Raw genomic sequence first — 15,795 nt, forward strand, 5'->3', positions numbered from 1 at the left:
ATGTAAATGGTACTGGATTACAGACCTCAGTCAGACATATACAGTGTATTTCTTCCACTCTCTCTTTTTATTCAGGATTATTTTTAAGATCACTTCAGATTGCTATGTTTTCATTTTACTGCCTTACTTCTAACTTCTGCATTATACTCCACTGTGTTCATCAACATGTTTATACCAACACCTTCTTGGCCTCCACAAACAAATGCTGCAATGAACATATTTTTTAGGATGTATATGCATGACTGGAATTGTTGGATCTAGAGAACACGTGTTATTAAATTTTGACTAGTTACTTTCAGATTGCTTTCCAGAATGGCTACAACAGTTTCCGTTCATACAGAACTTTGATTCTGTATATGTGTTTTTTTTTAAATAAATACAAGGCAAAATAGCTATCCACCTGCATTTAGAAACAAATGTTTTAAGTTAAGTTACTAAATATCATTAAGAAACAGGATTATGCTGAGGCTGGTGGCTCACACCTGTAATCCTAGCTACTTGGGAGGCTGACATTGGGAGAATCACAGTTCTAGACCAGCCCAGGGAAATAGTTTACAAGTATCCCATCTCCAAAATAACTAGAGCAAAATGGACTGGAGGTGTGCCTCAAGTGGTAGAGAGCCTGCTCTGCTAGTACAAAGCCTAGAAACAAACAATGAAGATATCAACAAATAGGTCAAGAAATGCCTATGATGTGGCAAGGTATGATTAAAATGAGCATATGCCATCTCAAATATTAAGAGTTAATGGTATGTAGCAAAAGTACCCACCTCCTGAAGCACTTGAATAAAACATGCTTTAGCCTTCTTTTGTCTAGCCAGGTCATCCATATGTGAAACTTGGAAGGATAAGGGAAACTGACCAGAAGAAATTATTATATATTAGCATTCAAAAAACACCACAGAGATTCTCCAAAGGGAACAAAACATGATTATACTTTGGCTGAGAATGTATTTCTTCAAGACTGGACATGAGTTACAAGGGCCAATCCAACATTAATATGTAGTTCATAGGTTGAGACTGAAAGTTTGCTGAGGGTTAGAGATGGATATGCATCTCCCTTCCATACCAGATTACTAAATGGACTGTAACTAAGGAGTAAATGATGGCTGTACTTAGCAAGGTTACTCTGGGCAACTCTTCTACCCCAGTTATGCCAAGTATACTAGGATGAATCTGTACATGAGAATGTCTCAAATTCTTTCCTGTGCATAAGCTACCATGCATCTGAACGCCAAATTAAGATTCCTGCTAGACCATGTTATCAAGGGTTAGAGCCCCAGTCAAGGTTTGTCTTGAGAGCTATGCTGAAGGATTAGGCAGATTTTAGTGTTCTCCATTTCACGTCAAATACTTTCTCAGAAGCCCAGGTAGATTAGAAGTGATGGAGAAGGTGTTAAATAGAATTGTGAGCCAGGAAATATCTATCTTGCTCACTATTGGGTACTACACAAACCCTAGACCACTGGAAACTTTTGAGATTTAGATGCTGGCTCAAGTGATATCTTCAAGGCTAGAGAATAGGAAGGTAGCATTAAAGAATAAAAAATTACAACGGACTCAATAACACTGAATAGATATAATTCCAGGGATCTGTTAGAGTCAGATCACCTTAATATATTTAGTAGTAGAAAATTTACAATGCAATCTATTTCTCTTAAAATTCATGCAAAAATCATAAAGTACATAAGAGTTATTTGCAGATGAGAAAAATGTGGCTCAGAAAGGCTAAGTGATTTACTCTAAGACATATAACTAGCAAGTGTCTGTCAGTCCTAGAATCCACTCTTCTCAAAAAGGAGAAAGCCTAGGTTTTAATGTCTAATGGAATTCAACTCTTTTTTAAAATTCCTTTTTTATTAGCATATATTAGTTGTACAGGAGAGTTTCACTGTGACATTTACATGTGTGTTTGTAATGTACCTTAATTAGATTCACCTCACCCCCTCCATCATTCTCCCTCACCCCTCCTGCCTCCCTTTTGGGAACAACTGCAACAGGTTTAATTGTTCAATTTTCATACATGTATGCAAGGTACATCAACCATATTCACCTTCCCTTACCCTTTCTGTTTACCCTCCCTCCCCACCAAATGGAATTCAGCTCTTGATTCTATCATGATTAACTGTGTTTTTAGACTGCATACACACACACATACACATACACACACACACACACACACACACATTCTGTTATATTAGAAGACAATCCTAGGTCTGACTATCCATAAAGAATAATAGTAACTCAATTCAGAAAGCCACTGCCTTCATTACCTTCACAAAGAAGATGTTATTAAAAAGGCAGTGAAGTGCTTCTTCCACCATCCCATGGAGCTGTCTGTGTAGATACTCTTGCTGGTAATAGGCTGGGCACATATCAATCTCAAAGAAGATAGCCATGAGGGTCTGGATGGCATAGAAGCACTGATTGGAATCTGCTTCCTTCAGCATCAATGGCAATACCCTGGTGAATATTACTATGGTCACTGGGAGTCCTCTGATCCACAGAGAGGTTACTCACTCTACCAGCACAAGGATGCTGGATCTAATGACATGAGTCTCATCAATAAGGGAAAGAAGCCCCAGGAGAAGTAAGCTCTGACTAAGTCATAAAGCAGGAGTCTTTACCTTTGTCCTTTCTTCTGTGCCAGGAAGTTTATTTCAGCCAAGAGTTGGCTTTTTCCATAGCCTTTTCTACCTTCATACAGAACTGATTGTCCCTTCTTCTGGTGCAAACACTCCTGCTGTGCCAAACTGAAGACTTCCAGTTCTTTCTCCCAGTCTGCAGAAGAGATAGGGAGCACCTAACACTCTGGTACTTTATAGTAGAGACTCTTATTTGTTTGAATTAATTTGCAAAGCTAACTCTCAGAAAGGATCCCCTCAGGAAGGCTCAGGAGGTCCCTAGAAGAATCCCATTTTTTTCCATGGAGCTTCACATCTCATTCTAGAAAATCAACTCTGGACTAAACAGAAATGTGTGCTGGTCTTTAGGGTTTGTTGTGGAGCCTAAATAATAATGTTCAGAATAATTAGGTACCACATACATGGTCATGAAGGCTACTGTTATTTTCTTTGTCACAAAATTTCCACAGTAATAATTTAGTCTTCAAAGTCTATCACTGCTATGCAAACATAATGAATTAATAAATACAGATTAAAAATTTTTTAAAGATAGGGAATGCACAGTATAGGTGGCAACAGTCTTAGTGGTATCTTTACTATTCTTAGTATGATCTACAACAAGCTCAATAGCTGAACTCTAACTTACAAAGGTTTTTACTAAATGCTGGCAAAGTGATAAGGACTCCACCTGAAATAATGTAGAGCCACTTTAAGACATAAATTCACTAAGACTCCTCTCTGTTTTTTAATGGAAGTTTAAAATCATTTAGTATTGTATTTCATTTTGTTTTTAAAATCGCATCTAGTCATTTACAAATGAAAGAAATGACTTGAGTTAGAAAACTCACCTAACAAAGGGAGATTTTTATTTCTCTCTCTGGCGAAATGTCTCTTCCCAAACATTCTGGGAAAAAGAATAAAGGGAATATGTCTATTAAAATAGCTTTATGAACCAATGATCCTCTTAAGCAAGTTCTCTGGTTAAAAGGGCTTTTAAGAACTAAAAATTGTTGGAGAGGTAGGGGGGAGAAATGGTATTATTGTTTGTTCTAGGTTAGGGGAAGTAGGTAAATTGTGAAGTACACAAAGAGAAGAAGCACACACAAAGAACAGCTGGGTTAGTGACTTACTAATAATCTCTTCCTGCTAGAGAGCAAGAAATCCACTGAGGAACTAGTTAAAAGCTAAACACACAAACTGAAGATCTCTGACACTCAAACCTCTTCTCATGAATTTTATTCCAGCAGTATGGCACTAACATTACTAATTTCATACAACTGAAAACTTAATATTCCTATGCTCTGATTCTATAAGAAATGGGAATAAACCATCACAAAGTGATACTCACATACATCTTCTATGGCCAAGATATTCATACATTGTCCCTGGGCTGGAGATGTTTTTCATAATTTTCTCTGGCAGTTCTTGAAGTTGTGAGCAGGCAGCATAGATCTTAAGTATGTTACCTCATCACAGGACACCAGACCTGGATAAGCAGTTATCATTCTGGCCACAAGACTCACTTTTGGGCCAATAACTGTGTCAGGGAGACAGACAGCAAAGGGTAGAAAGTATTTGGACCACCTCCTCCACTTTCACTCCTCAGTCACAGACCTCATAATCCAAGGTTCTATTCTACCTGTATATTCGTGTCTTGCTACTGCCCCAACCACACCACAGAATGCTGGTCCATTGGTGATACTGATGGGAACAAGCCTAGGAACCAGAAAAGGAGCAATGGGTAAATATACACTCATAAGCCCCCAAGTCAGGCATTAGGACCTGTTACTCTTTAGATCCAGCAGTCTAGTTTTATAGCTCAGAGTGGAAAAGATCAGAGACTGCAATGGTCTATATCACATGATAAGTGCAAAGAACTTAACATTAGGGTGATAACTAAAAGGAACAGAATGGTCTCCTTAGTTTATGAGTTTTGGTTGGGGAGTTATCACTGGTAAAAGAGTAAGAAATTTGATCTATCAGAAGATTCATATATATATTTAAAGTACTTTCAAATTGATTACCTCATCTGATCTTTGGAATATGCTTTTAATGATCAATTATTTTTTCATTCATGCATACATACATTCATTCAACAAGTATTGGGAAGTGTGCCTATAACAGATACTTGGCTGGATGTTTAAAATTACCTGCCCTGGAGAAGCTCAGCTGGGAGAAGTTGGTAGGGACTGAGGAAAAAGAAGGGACATTTATAAGTCACCAAGGCAAATACTACTTATTAGGGAGTGGTAAAACACATTCACAGAGGAAACAGATGGAATATACTGAAAAGCAGAAAGAGTATTGTGGCTTTTTTTTTTTTTTTGAGGCTTCCTAGGCTGGCACTTTTACTCCTTGAGCCACTCCATCAGCCCTAGATAACATTAGTTGGGCCTTGAAAGTTGAAGACATTGCCAAAGTAGGGCAAAGTACCTGTCCAGTGGGAAAAGGCCTGGTGTGGTTGTGCAAGATGAAGTTCTTCAAGATGGCTAGAACATAATGATGTTTAGGGTAGGGAGAGGTAAAGGGAGAAGTGATCCTACCTTGACTAGGGATGGAAAAGTACTGGCACTATGAATTGTTCAAAAAGAGGGCATATACTGTTCTAAGTAAGGCAGAGGCTCAGAGGTGGCAATGAGCAATTCATATATAACAGAGAATAAGCAGATTTACTTGACTGACATGAAGATTTCATGTGACAGGAACAAGACTTTTGGACAGAGAAAGAAGATACAATGAGGTATAATTAGTCACAGTTAAATCTATAAATAATTTTCAGTGGTTCAGGGAGAGCATGAAGAATGTAATGATGCTAATATTATGGTCTCCGACATAATCAAAATTCTCCTGCCTTCATTGAAGGGTAGGATTGTAGGCTTTCACCATTCATTCACTGGACTCATTGCTCAGGGTGAATAAAAGAGATGCCCAAGACAAAAACCAGGGAGTCGGTTCTGCTGCCACTACAAGAGCAAGACTCAAAACTTCTAAGATTTAAAGATGCTTCCTCTATTTAAAATTAACTTTCTTACTTTCTCCACTTGCTGAACTCCTTTCAATCTCCATCTGGCTCAAAAGTGATTTATACTGATCTCTGCCTCCTGAGTAGTTAGGATTACAGGTGTAAGCCACCAGTGCCCGGCTACATGAAGGATTTATGGTATTGAAAACAGTAAAGATGAGATTCTGACACCATACTCCCTAGGTCTCAAAAATATCCTGGAGAAATGCTCTGGGGACAATCTTTCTATTTATTCATTCATTCATTTTTGGTGGCATTGAGGTTTGAACTCAGGGTCTCATGCTTGCTAGGCAGGCGCTTGACCACTTGAGCCACTCCACCAGCCTCATCTTTTCCTTTAAATGATATGAAAACTCAAGGTGTTTTTCAGACTAGAAAGAAGACCTTAGAAGATGACCCCAGGTGAACAGGAGATGTGAAGTGTAATTTGGGGTCTGGGTGAAAGCTGATGGGATGCAGAGAGGCATGAGCAATGGTATGTTATCAAAGCTATAAAGGCACCACTGAAGCTTCAGCACCTGTTTAGTGCGACATTTCCCCAAATAGGTTCTTCAGAATTCTAGTTATTCTGGATGTTTACAGGTCTTTCTGAACGAGTTTGGTGATCAAGCACATTTGAGAAATGGTGAGTAGACTAAATATAATAAATTTCTTTACCTTAATAGACTAGTCAGAACCTTTGATACATAAATGTATATTGTGACCCTCTGAGAAGGAAACATAGTTTGTATCACTCTCCATGAGTATAATAAGGGACTACTGCTCTACCAAACATACTTTGGAAGATGCTGAATGATAATTATCATGAAGGAAAAATACATTAACTTTGAAATCTAGCTTTCAAGCTCTGACAGTGCCATACTTATTTGGCTTACCAATATAACCTCTCTGGATCTCAGTTTCTTAAAGAGATCAGATTAGAAAATATTCCATCTAGTTCTTATCATATATTATATTCTAAGTTAAATAAGACCAAAATGACCAGGTTATGGCCTAAGAGTCACAGAAGGCATCCTTCGGGACATTGTAAGGCAGATTCTAAAGGTCAGAAATGACTCATTCAAGAGTAAGGGATAAGGGCAGAACTCTTGAAGGCCACAGATCAATGTGAAATTTAAGAACAGAAAAGATCAATACTGGAAAGAATGGCTCTACGTAAGACTGGGAGGCAGGCTGTGGGAGTCTCTGGCCAATTCTATGAAAGAAGTACCACACATGTTTCATTGGGCTAAGAATCTGAGTATCTAATTAGCACCTATAGTGTCTTTCTTATCTGTAAAATAAGGAGTTAGGTCAGATATATATTCCTTTCCATTATTAATATCCTATGAGTATGTTTCCATAATAACAATACATATGATTCTTTTGGGTGAGCCTTTTCATTTTATGATGCAGATGTGGCGTAATGAAACAACATAGTATTTGAAGACCAAAGATCTGTGTTTCATTACCAGCTCTGTGAACTGGTAACTTCTCTTATGTGACCTAAGTTCCCTTAAATATAAAAGAGGGATAAAAAATTTCACCCTGTTAGTGTATACTATTGTATAAACAATATATACATGTGTGATATTATTTTTTCATTTTAATTAAATATCCAAATGAATGGGAAAATGGAATTTCCATTTTCTTCATTAGGAGTAGGTTTTTAATGGGGTGGACATTGAGAAGAGAGATCAGTTCAGTGTAAGGCCCAGAGAAAACCATGGCATCTGGGAAAGATCAAACACAAAAGCCAAAAAGGAGTGTGTTAACTAACTGTAGTTTCCTCCTATCTAGGTTCCTGTCCCACAACTTTTTTCATCCTATCTCTTGTAAACAGGTAGTTTTTGTTTGCAACCTCTCCACATACAGGTATTTTATTTGCACAACGTTAATTTGCCCATTTGTTTGTTCCTTTGTAGGGTTTTTTTTTTTTTTTTGAGGGTGGAGAAGAAGTCCTTGGTTTCAGGGACTCAAGCATGCTAGGTAAGCTCTCTACTTTTTGAGCCATGCCCCTAACCATTTTGTTTTCATTTTATTTTTGAGACAGGGTCTTCCTAACTTTGTCTAGGCTGGCTGGACCCAAATTCTCCTTCCTCCTGCCTCTGCCTCCCAAGTAGCTGGGATTCTTTTTGCAGTATGCTTAAAATCTCTGATGTATGTTCTCTTCCTTCCCCTTTACCTCTCCATTAGTTGGCAACCTGTCTTTATTTCCCTTGGGTATTCAGTACAGAGTTTTGTATGTACTGATTTCTTAATAGTTCCTGTTTGCTGACTTTTCTTAGCATGCTTCCTCCCATTAGGCAAATTCTGAATACCCTCCACCCCTGTTCCTTGATACTGCATCCGACCCTGCCTGGAGAGCCTCCTGGGGCCTGAGAATCTCTTCTCTGCTCTACTTTCCTCCTCACTTGGTCTCAGCAAGTTTCTCCCAGCAGAAGCTGAAGATGCTGAAGGAGCTCTCCAGGGCATGTGCACACTCATCTGGCTTCTTATCCCCAGGCAGGCCAAAAATACAGAGGAACATGCAGCCCTGGGATAGATGACAGAGGGAGAAAAGAGAATTTACCTGGGAGAAGAATATAGCTTATCTCAGTTAAACTACTGGTCTGCTACTAGGAGTAGAGTATTCCACATAATTCATGAAATAGACACTATGCACCACACCAACAGGGAAATTTAAAGAAATGTTGATTAACTATTCCGAGAATAGAAATTTAAAACAAAAATAAAGTTGCTATCAAGAACCACTGAAGTCAGGCACTGGTGGCTCATACCTGTAATCCTAGCTACTCAGGAGGATCACAGTTTGAAGCCAGACTAGGCAAATAATTGGGAGTTCAAGGTCAGCCTGGGCAATAAAAAGATTCCCTCTCAAAAAACAAACAAACAAAAAATCATTCAATTTCTAGTGTTGAGTTAACTGCCCAGTTTTCTTCACATTTAATGTCAGATATTAAGATGCTGCTCCTTTTCAAGTTTCTTAGTTATCTGAGAAAAATCTGATTTTGTTTACCTTAATATTAGAGTCAAAAGCCAGCTTTCACAAGGGGTTTTCAACAAGCATTGAATAAAAATATTATGGAGAATAATCCTCAGTTACCTTGAAAATTAAATTAACTACAACATGGCATTTCTTAACTTACCTTAATAGAAGTTTTAATGTAATAAAGGTTGTTATAAAATAAGCAGCAGAAAATCTCATTTATGCTTCTGTTATGTGACAGATAAACTGGTAATACAAGATTTATGCTCACTCTCCTTTAATGCTGATGGGCTAATTTCCCTTATACTTACTTTTTCAAGCATAAAAATCTGGCTCAGCTGGCCACCCCCTTTCTCAATGACTGTAGAGATATATAAGGCAACCTCCTGGATAAGATAGCACAAATGCAACAACCATACTGTCTTGTGGAACTCGAGGCTGACCAAAACAATTGTCACTGTACGGAACTTGGATATATACTCCATAGGCTGGCCTTCATCAATCTACAAGATACAATTTGTTATCTTTCTTCTCAGTATTATGTGTAAGCATTTTAATTCTGTATTTCATGGGGAGTATGAGCAAATAACTCATGGGTGTCAGGCAAAAACTTAAGAAAAAGTTGAGGTTTAAGAGGCATGGAGATTGTATAAACCAGTGAACTCGGAATTAAAAGTATTTAACATTAAATCTACTTCACTGATGAAAACTGCCAGACCTAACATTTTCTACAAGTTAGTTTAATATGACTAAGTTCACTAGTCATTATAATGCATACCAAGGGACTCGAACACATATTTCATTTATACATAACCAACCAACATATATTTACCAAGCGTATACTCTATAGCCTGCTTATGGTATACTAAGTGCTGTAAGGACAAACTGAAAAACAAGTATGGCTTCTTTTTTCTAGGACTGAGCAAACTAACTTATAAAAGACAAGTTCATCACAGTAGTTATATTGGTATAGATGGGAAACTCAGCTGGGATTATAATGAGGAGATGAATTAGAGCAATACAAAAAGGTTGTCACATATAAATGTACACTTGTTTACACAAACATACACAGTCTACACAATGATTCAAGAAAAAGTAATGACCTTCTTCAAAAGGTTTTTCATAATGTGCTTCTGCAGTGTTTGCTCAAGTGCACAGTCTGGATTCAATTCCAGTGCAGTTCTTAGCATTTCTGAGAAAAGGAAAACAAACAAAATGTCTCCAGCCATGTGGAAAATTAATCTTTAAAATGTGGGGCTTAAACTATATATCAGACAAAGGACTGATAACCAGAATATATAGGGAACTTAAAAATCTAAATTCTCCCAAAACTAATGAACCAATAAAGAAATGGGCAAGTGAACTAAACAGAACTTTCTCAAAAGAAGAAATTCAAATGGCCAGAAAAACACATGAAAAAATGCTCACCATCTCTAGCAATAAAGGAAATGCAAATTAAAACCACGCTAAAATTCCACCTCACCCCTGTTAGAATAGCCATCATCAGCAACACCACCAACAACAGGTGTTGGCGAGGATGCGGGGAAAAAGGAACCCTCTTACACTGTTGGTGGGAATGTAGACTAGTACAACCATTCTGGAAAAAAATTTGGAGGCTACTTAAAAAGCTAGACATCGATCTACCATTTGATCCAGCAATACCACTCCTGGGGATATACCCAAAAGACTGTTACTCCAGAGGCACCTGCACACCCATGTTTATTGCGGCACTATTCACAATAGCCAAGTTATGGAAAGAGCCAAGATGCCCCACCACTGACGAATGGATTAAGAAAATGTGGTATCTATACACAATGGAATTCTATGCAGCCATGAAGAAGAACGAAATGTTATCATTCGCTGGTAAATGGATGGAATTGTAGAACATCATTCTGAGTGAGGTTAGCCTGGCCCAAAAGACCAAAAATCGTATGTTCTCCCTCATATGTGGACATTAGATCAAGGGTAAACACAACAAGGGGATTGGACTATAAGCATATGATAAAAGCGAGAGCACATAAGGGAGGGGTGAGGATAGGTAAGACACCTAAAAAATTAGCTAGCATTTGTTGCCCTCAAAGCAGAGAAACTAAAGCAGATACCTTAAAAGCAACTGAGGCCAATAGGAAAAGGGGAACAGGTACTAGAGAAAAGGTTAGTTCAAGAAGAATTAACCTAGAAGGTAACACCCACGCACAGGAAATCAATGTGAGTCAATGCCCTGTATAGCTATCCTTATCTCAACCAGCAAAACCCCTTGTTCCTTCCTATTATTGCTTATACTCTCTCTACAACAAAATTAGAAATAAGGGCAAAATAGTTTCTGCTGGGTATTGAGGGGGGGAGAGGGAGGGGGTGGAGTGGGTGGTAAGGGAGGGGGTGGGGGCAGGGGGGAGAAATGACCCAAGCCTTGTATGCACATATGAATAATAAAAGAAAAAGGGAAAAAATGTGGGGCTTAGGTAGAAAGGGCAAAGTAACTTACCAGCACTTGTACGGTAATGTGGTAGATAACTGAGGCACTTATCAAAATGCTCATCAAAATCAAATGAGGTAATGATCCGCATATCTCTTAACTAGAGAAAAGAAACTGCTCAATTCTGTGTTCAATTCTATCTCCCTTGTTTAGCTTTAATATTCTAAGTCTTACTGTTACACATTATCTGTGTAGGAAACTAACCCTGGCCTCCCTCCAAAATAGAGTCCCAGTGAGGCAATAAATGAACCTCACCAGAGTTTGCCCTATGTAGTAGGATGTGCAATGGATGGGCCAGTCTCTTACCTTCACAGCTTCATTTTCCTTCATGATTTCTACTTCAAATATGTACTGCTCACAGAGCTTCCAGCAATTCCAGGACAGGACAATCTCATTTGTGTAAGCCAAATGCTGAGCTAACTGGACACCATCTACACCCTGCCCAATCACCAGCAGGTATTGCCATTGCTCATCTCCAATAATAACCTGGGAAATCTGACCTGCAGACAGACCTATCCAGAAAAAAAAGAGAAATGGAGCATAGCCATCTCAGTTTGAAAACTATGCAAAAGAGAGGTCTGGAATATTGACATGGCTCTATACATCCTCTCAATTTTGTTATTGCCCTCAGTTGAGAAGTCTTAGGTAAGCTCACTTTAAAAAATAATACCCTTTCCAGACTTCCTTCTCACTTAAATATTCCTAGAAACTGAGATTAAAATAAGCCTAGGTTGTATGAGAGAAGAAATGAGAAATCTTACACCTTTAAGTATCTTGTCTCTAAATTGCTATTTAATGTACTGTGAGGTCCTATTAGCAGGGATAAGACCAAATGTTTATACTTAGAAACTGCTACTACAGGGACCACACTACCCCTCCTTACATGTAGTCAGGACTAAGAGAGTAGAAGATCAATATTTTAGGAGACATGGATTTTGCTCTACATGTTGATTCTACTTCCTATTTTTCTGGCCCTGGGAAGTTTCTTACTGCTAATATAGTTGAAAAACTGATTTGCTTACTAAGGGAAAAGTAACTGTATATAACCAAGAAATTCTGACTTATTCTAAGCCACCCAACCTAAGCTAAAAAAAGCAGATAAAACAGTTTCAAAAGGGCAAAGACTTATACTTTCAGTCAAGATGGAATATATACTAATGCCTGAAACAACTAAGAAACTAGAGAAAATGCATGAAACACTACTTTTCAAGATATTAGACATCAGGTAATAAAGAACAGTGATCCCTAAGAGATGGTAAACAAATAAAAGAAGCCCTCTAACACTCCAGCGTACTGTCTAGAGAGAATTTCCAGGCCACATCTCAGGAAGGGAGCCTACATGCACTGCAGAAGACTCTCTGAGTTGTTGAAAGAAGTTCTTTGACAATAACAAATGTTGACAAGGACATGGAGGAATTGGATCCCTCACACATTGATCGTGAGATGTAAAATGGTACAACCATGTTGGAAAAGAGACCAACAATTTCTTAAGTAAACACGCCATATGACCAAGCTCATCCATACAAATAATTGTACACAGATATTCATAACAGCCCTTTGTAACAACCAAAACCCAACAGCTTGAATGTCCAGCAATAAATGAGTAGATAAACAAATCGCAGTACAGCGTAGCCATTCAAAAGAATACTACCAAACAATAAAAGAAATGAACTATTGATATACACTAGCAGATGGATGAATCTCAAAGTAATGCTGAATGAAAGTAGCCCAAAAGATACACTGTCTCATTCTACATAGAGAATGTTTTGTTTTTTTCTCAGTTCTGGGGATCAAACTCAGGGTCTACACTCTGTCACTGAGGTACAACCCCAGCCCTGTAACATTCTTTTAAAAAGTAAAATAAGGACCTGGCACTTGTGCCTATAATTCTAGCTACTCAGAAGGCAGAGATCAGGAGGATCATGGTCCAAAGCCAGCCCAGGAAATAGTTTGTGAGACCCTATCTTGAAAATACCCAAACAAAAAAGGGCTGGCGAGTAGCTTAAGTGGTAGAGTGCCTACCTACCACCATGAGGCCCCGAGTTCAAATTCCAGTACAGAAAAAAAAAGTAAGAAAGAATCAAGAGACAACCCAGAGAATGGGAGAAAATCTTTGCCAGTTATTCAACAGGTAAAGGATTAATATCCAGAATATTAATAAAAAAACTCAAAAAACAAAACAGCAGAATAATCTATTAATAAATGGGAAAATGAATAAACAGTTCTAAGAGAATATACAAATGATTAATAAATATATGAAGCAAAGTTCAACATCTTCAGCCATAAGGAAATGCAAATCAGAACTACACTGAGATTCCATCTCACCTCAGTCAGAACGGCTGTCATCAAGAACACAAACAACAAATGCTGGTGAGGATGCAGGAGGAAAGGGAACCCTCATACACTGTTGGTGGAATGTAAATTAGTGTTACCACTATGGAAATCAGTTCAGAGGTTCCTCAAAAAGCTAAACATAGATCTTCCTTATGACTCTACCATATCACTTTTGGGCATATATCAAAAAGAATGTAAATCAATATATAAAAGAGGTAACTGCATGTCCATGTTTATTGTAGTACTTTTCACAACAGCCAAACTGTGGAATCAGATGAGGTGCGCAGTAACTGATGAATGGATAAAGAAAATATGGTATACACATACCATGAAATATTACTCAGCCATAAAGAAAAATGAAATTATGTCATTTGCAGGAAGATAGATGGAACTGGAGATCATCATGCTGAGGAAGATGAGCCAAGCTCAAAGGGTCAAATATTATGTTCTTCTTATTCATTTATAGAACCTTGACCTAAAATGATGATGATAATAATAATGGGACATGAATGCATATGGGGGACTGGCTGGGAGTGAATCAGCAGGAGGAGGGAGGGGGAAAGGAAAGCATAAAGGGGTAAAGAGAACAGAATTATGCTGCATATATACATAGGAAGACAGTATAATGTAATCCATCAAACACTGTTTGAAAGGGGGGAAGAGGGAGAGGGAGAACGGTAATACAGTGGGGGGGGGGTGATGCACTGTATGCATGCATGTGTATGGAATTATCACAATGAACCCCCCATATTATTAATATATGATAAATTAGAAAACCAAAAGTAAAATAATATCTGGTGACAGAAAGGAGACCAGAACACCCACAGAGTGGGAGAAAATATTTGCCAGCTACACATCAGACAAAGGACTGATAACCAGAATATATAGGGAACTTAAAAAACTAAATTCTCCCAAAACTAATGAGCCAATAAAGAAATGGGCATGTGAACTAAACAGAACTTTCTCAAAAGAAGAAATTCAAATGGCCAAAAAACACATGAAAAAATGCTCACCATCTCTAGCAATAAAAGAAATGCAAATTAAAACCACAATAAGATTCCACCTCACCCCTGTTAGAACAGCCATCATTAGCAACACCACGAACAACAGATGTTGGCAAGGATGCAGGGAAAAAGGAATCCTCTTACACTGTTGGTGGGAATATAAACTAGTACAACCACTCTGGAAAAAAATTTGGAGGCTACTTAAAAAGCTAAACATTAATCTACCATTTGATCCAGCAATACCACTCTTGGGGATATACCCAAAAGACTGTGACACAGGTTACTCCAGAGGCACCTGCACACCCATGTTTATTGCGGCACTATTCACAATAGCCAAGTTATGGAAACAGCCAAGATGCCCCACCACTGATGAATGGATTAAGAAAATGTGATATCTATACACAATGGAATTTTATGCAGCCATGAAGAAGAATGAAATGTTATCATTCGCTGGTAAATGGATGGAATTGTAGAACATCATTCTGAGTGAGGTTAGCCTGGCCCAAAAGACTAAAAATCGTATGTTCTCCCTCATATGTGGACATTAGATCAAGGAAAACACAACAAAGGGATTGGACTTTGAGCACATGATAAAAGTGAGAGCACACAAGGGAGGGGTGAGGATAGGTGAGAGACCTAAAAAATTAGCTAGCATTTGTTGCCCTTAACGCAGAGAAACTAAAGCAGATACCTTAAAAGCAACTGAGGCCAATAGGAAAAGGGGACCAGGAACTAGAGAAAAGGTGAGATCAAAAAGAATTAACCTAGAAGGTAACACCCACGCACAGGAAATTAATGTGAGTCCACTCCCTGTATAGCTATCCTTATCTCAACCAGCAAAAACCCTTGGTCCTTCCTATTATTGCTTATACTCTCTCTACAACAAAATTAGAAGTAAGGGCAAAATAGTTTCTGCTGGGTATTGAGGGGGTGGGGGGGAGAGGGAGGGGGTGGAGTGGGTGGTAAGGGAGGGGGTGGGGGCAAGGGGGAGAAATGACCCAAGCCTTGTATGCACATATGAATAATAAAATAAAAATAAAGAAAGAAAGAAAGAAAGAAAGAAAGAAAGAAAGAAAGAAAGGAGACCAGCGGATGCTTGGGAATGGGGGAGAAGAGTGGTGGGAAAAACAGGTATATAGAGACACAATTGTCTTGACTGTGGTGATGGTTTCAAGAGCATAAATGTCCATGTAACACTATCAATTATATCTTCATAAACAAAAAAACCAAAAAGGATGACAGGACAGAAGAGATACCATATAAGACTCAACATATTCTTCACAATTGCTTCTTGAAATATAAATTAATAGCTGGGGCCAACTTTTTCCTATAGTTCAGAAACTTCTTAAGGTCTCTGGACTTCAGGG

General features: G+C 38.3%; 1 protein-coding gene across 1 annotated transcript in view; it reads right to left on the reverse strand.

Annotated features, from left to right (window-relative positions):
• The window catches only part of LOC141425633 (adenylate cyclase type 10-like), a 48,295-nt gene that overhangs the window by 24,544 nt on the left and 7,956 nt on the right, over positions 1–15,795 (reverse strand). Inside the window, exons 4-15 of the mRNA XM_074082235.1 lie at positions 11,397–11,602; positions 11,100–11,190; positions 9,718–9,806; positions 8,926–9,117; positions 8,040–8,161; positions 4,775–4,813; positions 4,264–4,340; positions 3,973–4,161; positions 3,473–3,528; positions 2,628–2,781; positions 2,274–2,463; positions 771–857 (exon numbers count right to left, since the gene is read on the reverse strand). Of these exons, the coding sequence (XP_073938336.1) occupies positions 4,028–4,161; positions 4,264–4,340; positions 4,775–4,813; positions 8,040–8,161; positions 8,926–9,117; positions 9,718–9,806; positions 11,100–11,190; positions 11,397–11,602 (950 nt within the window). The 3' untranslated portion in view covers positions 771–857; positions 2,274–2,463; positions 2,628–2,781; positions 3,473–3,528; positions 3,973–4,027. The remainder of the gene's footprint in view (positions 1–770; positions 858–2,273; positions 2,464–2,627; positions 2,782–3,472; positions 3,529–3,972; positions 4,162–4,263; positions 4,341–4,774; positions 4,814–8,039; positions 8,162–8,925; positions 9,118–9,717; positions 9,807–11,099; positions 11,191–11,396; positions 11,603–15,795) is intronic.

Source organism: Castor canadensis, chromosome 8 (genome assembly GCF_047511655.1).
Source record: "Castor canadensis chromosome 8, mCasCan1.hap1v2, whole genome shotgun sequence".
Taxonomy (NCBI): domain Eukaryota; kingdom Metazoa; phylum Chordata; class Mammalia; order Rodentia; family Castoridae; genus Castor; species Castor canadensis.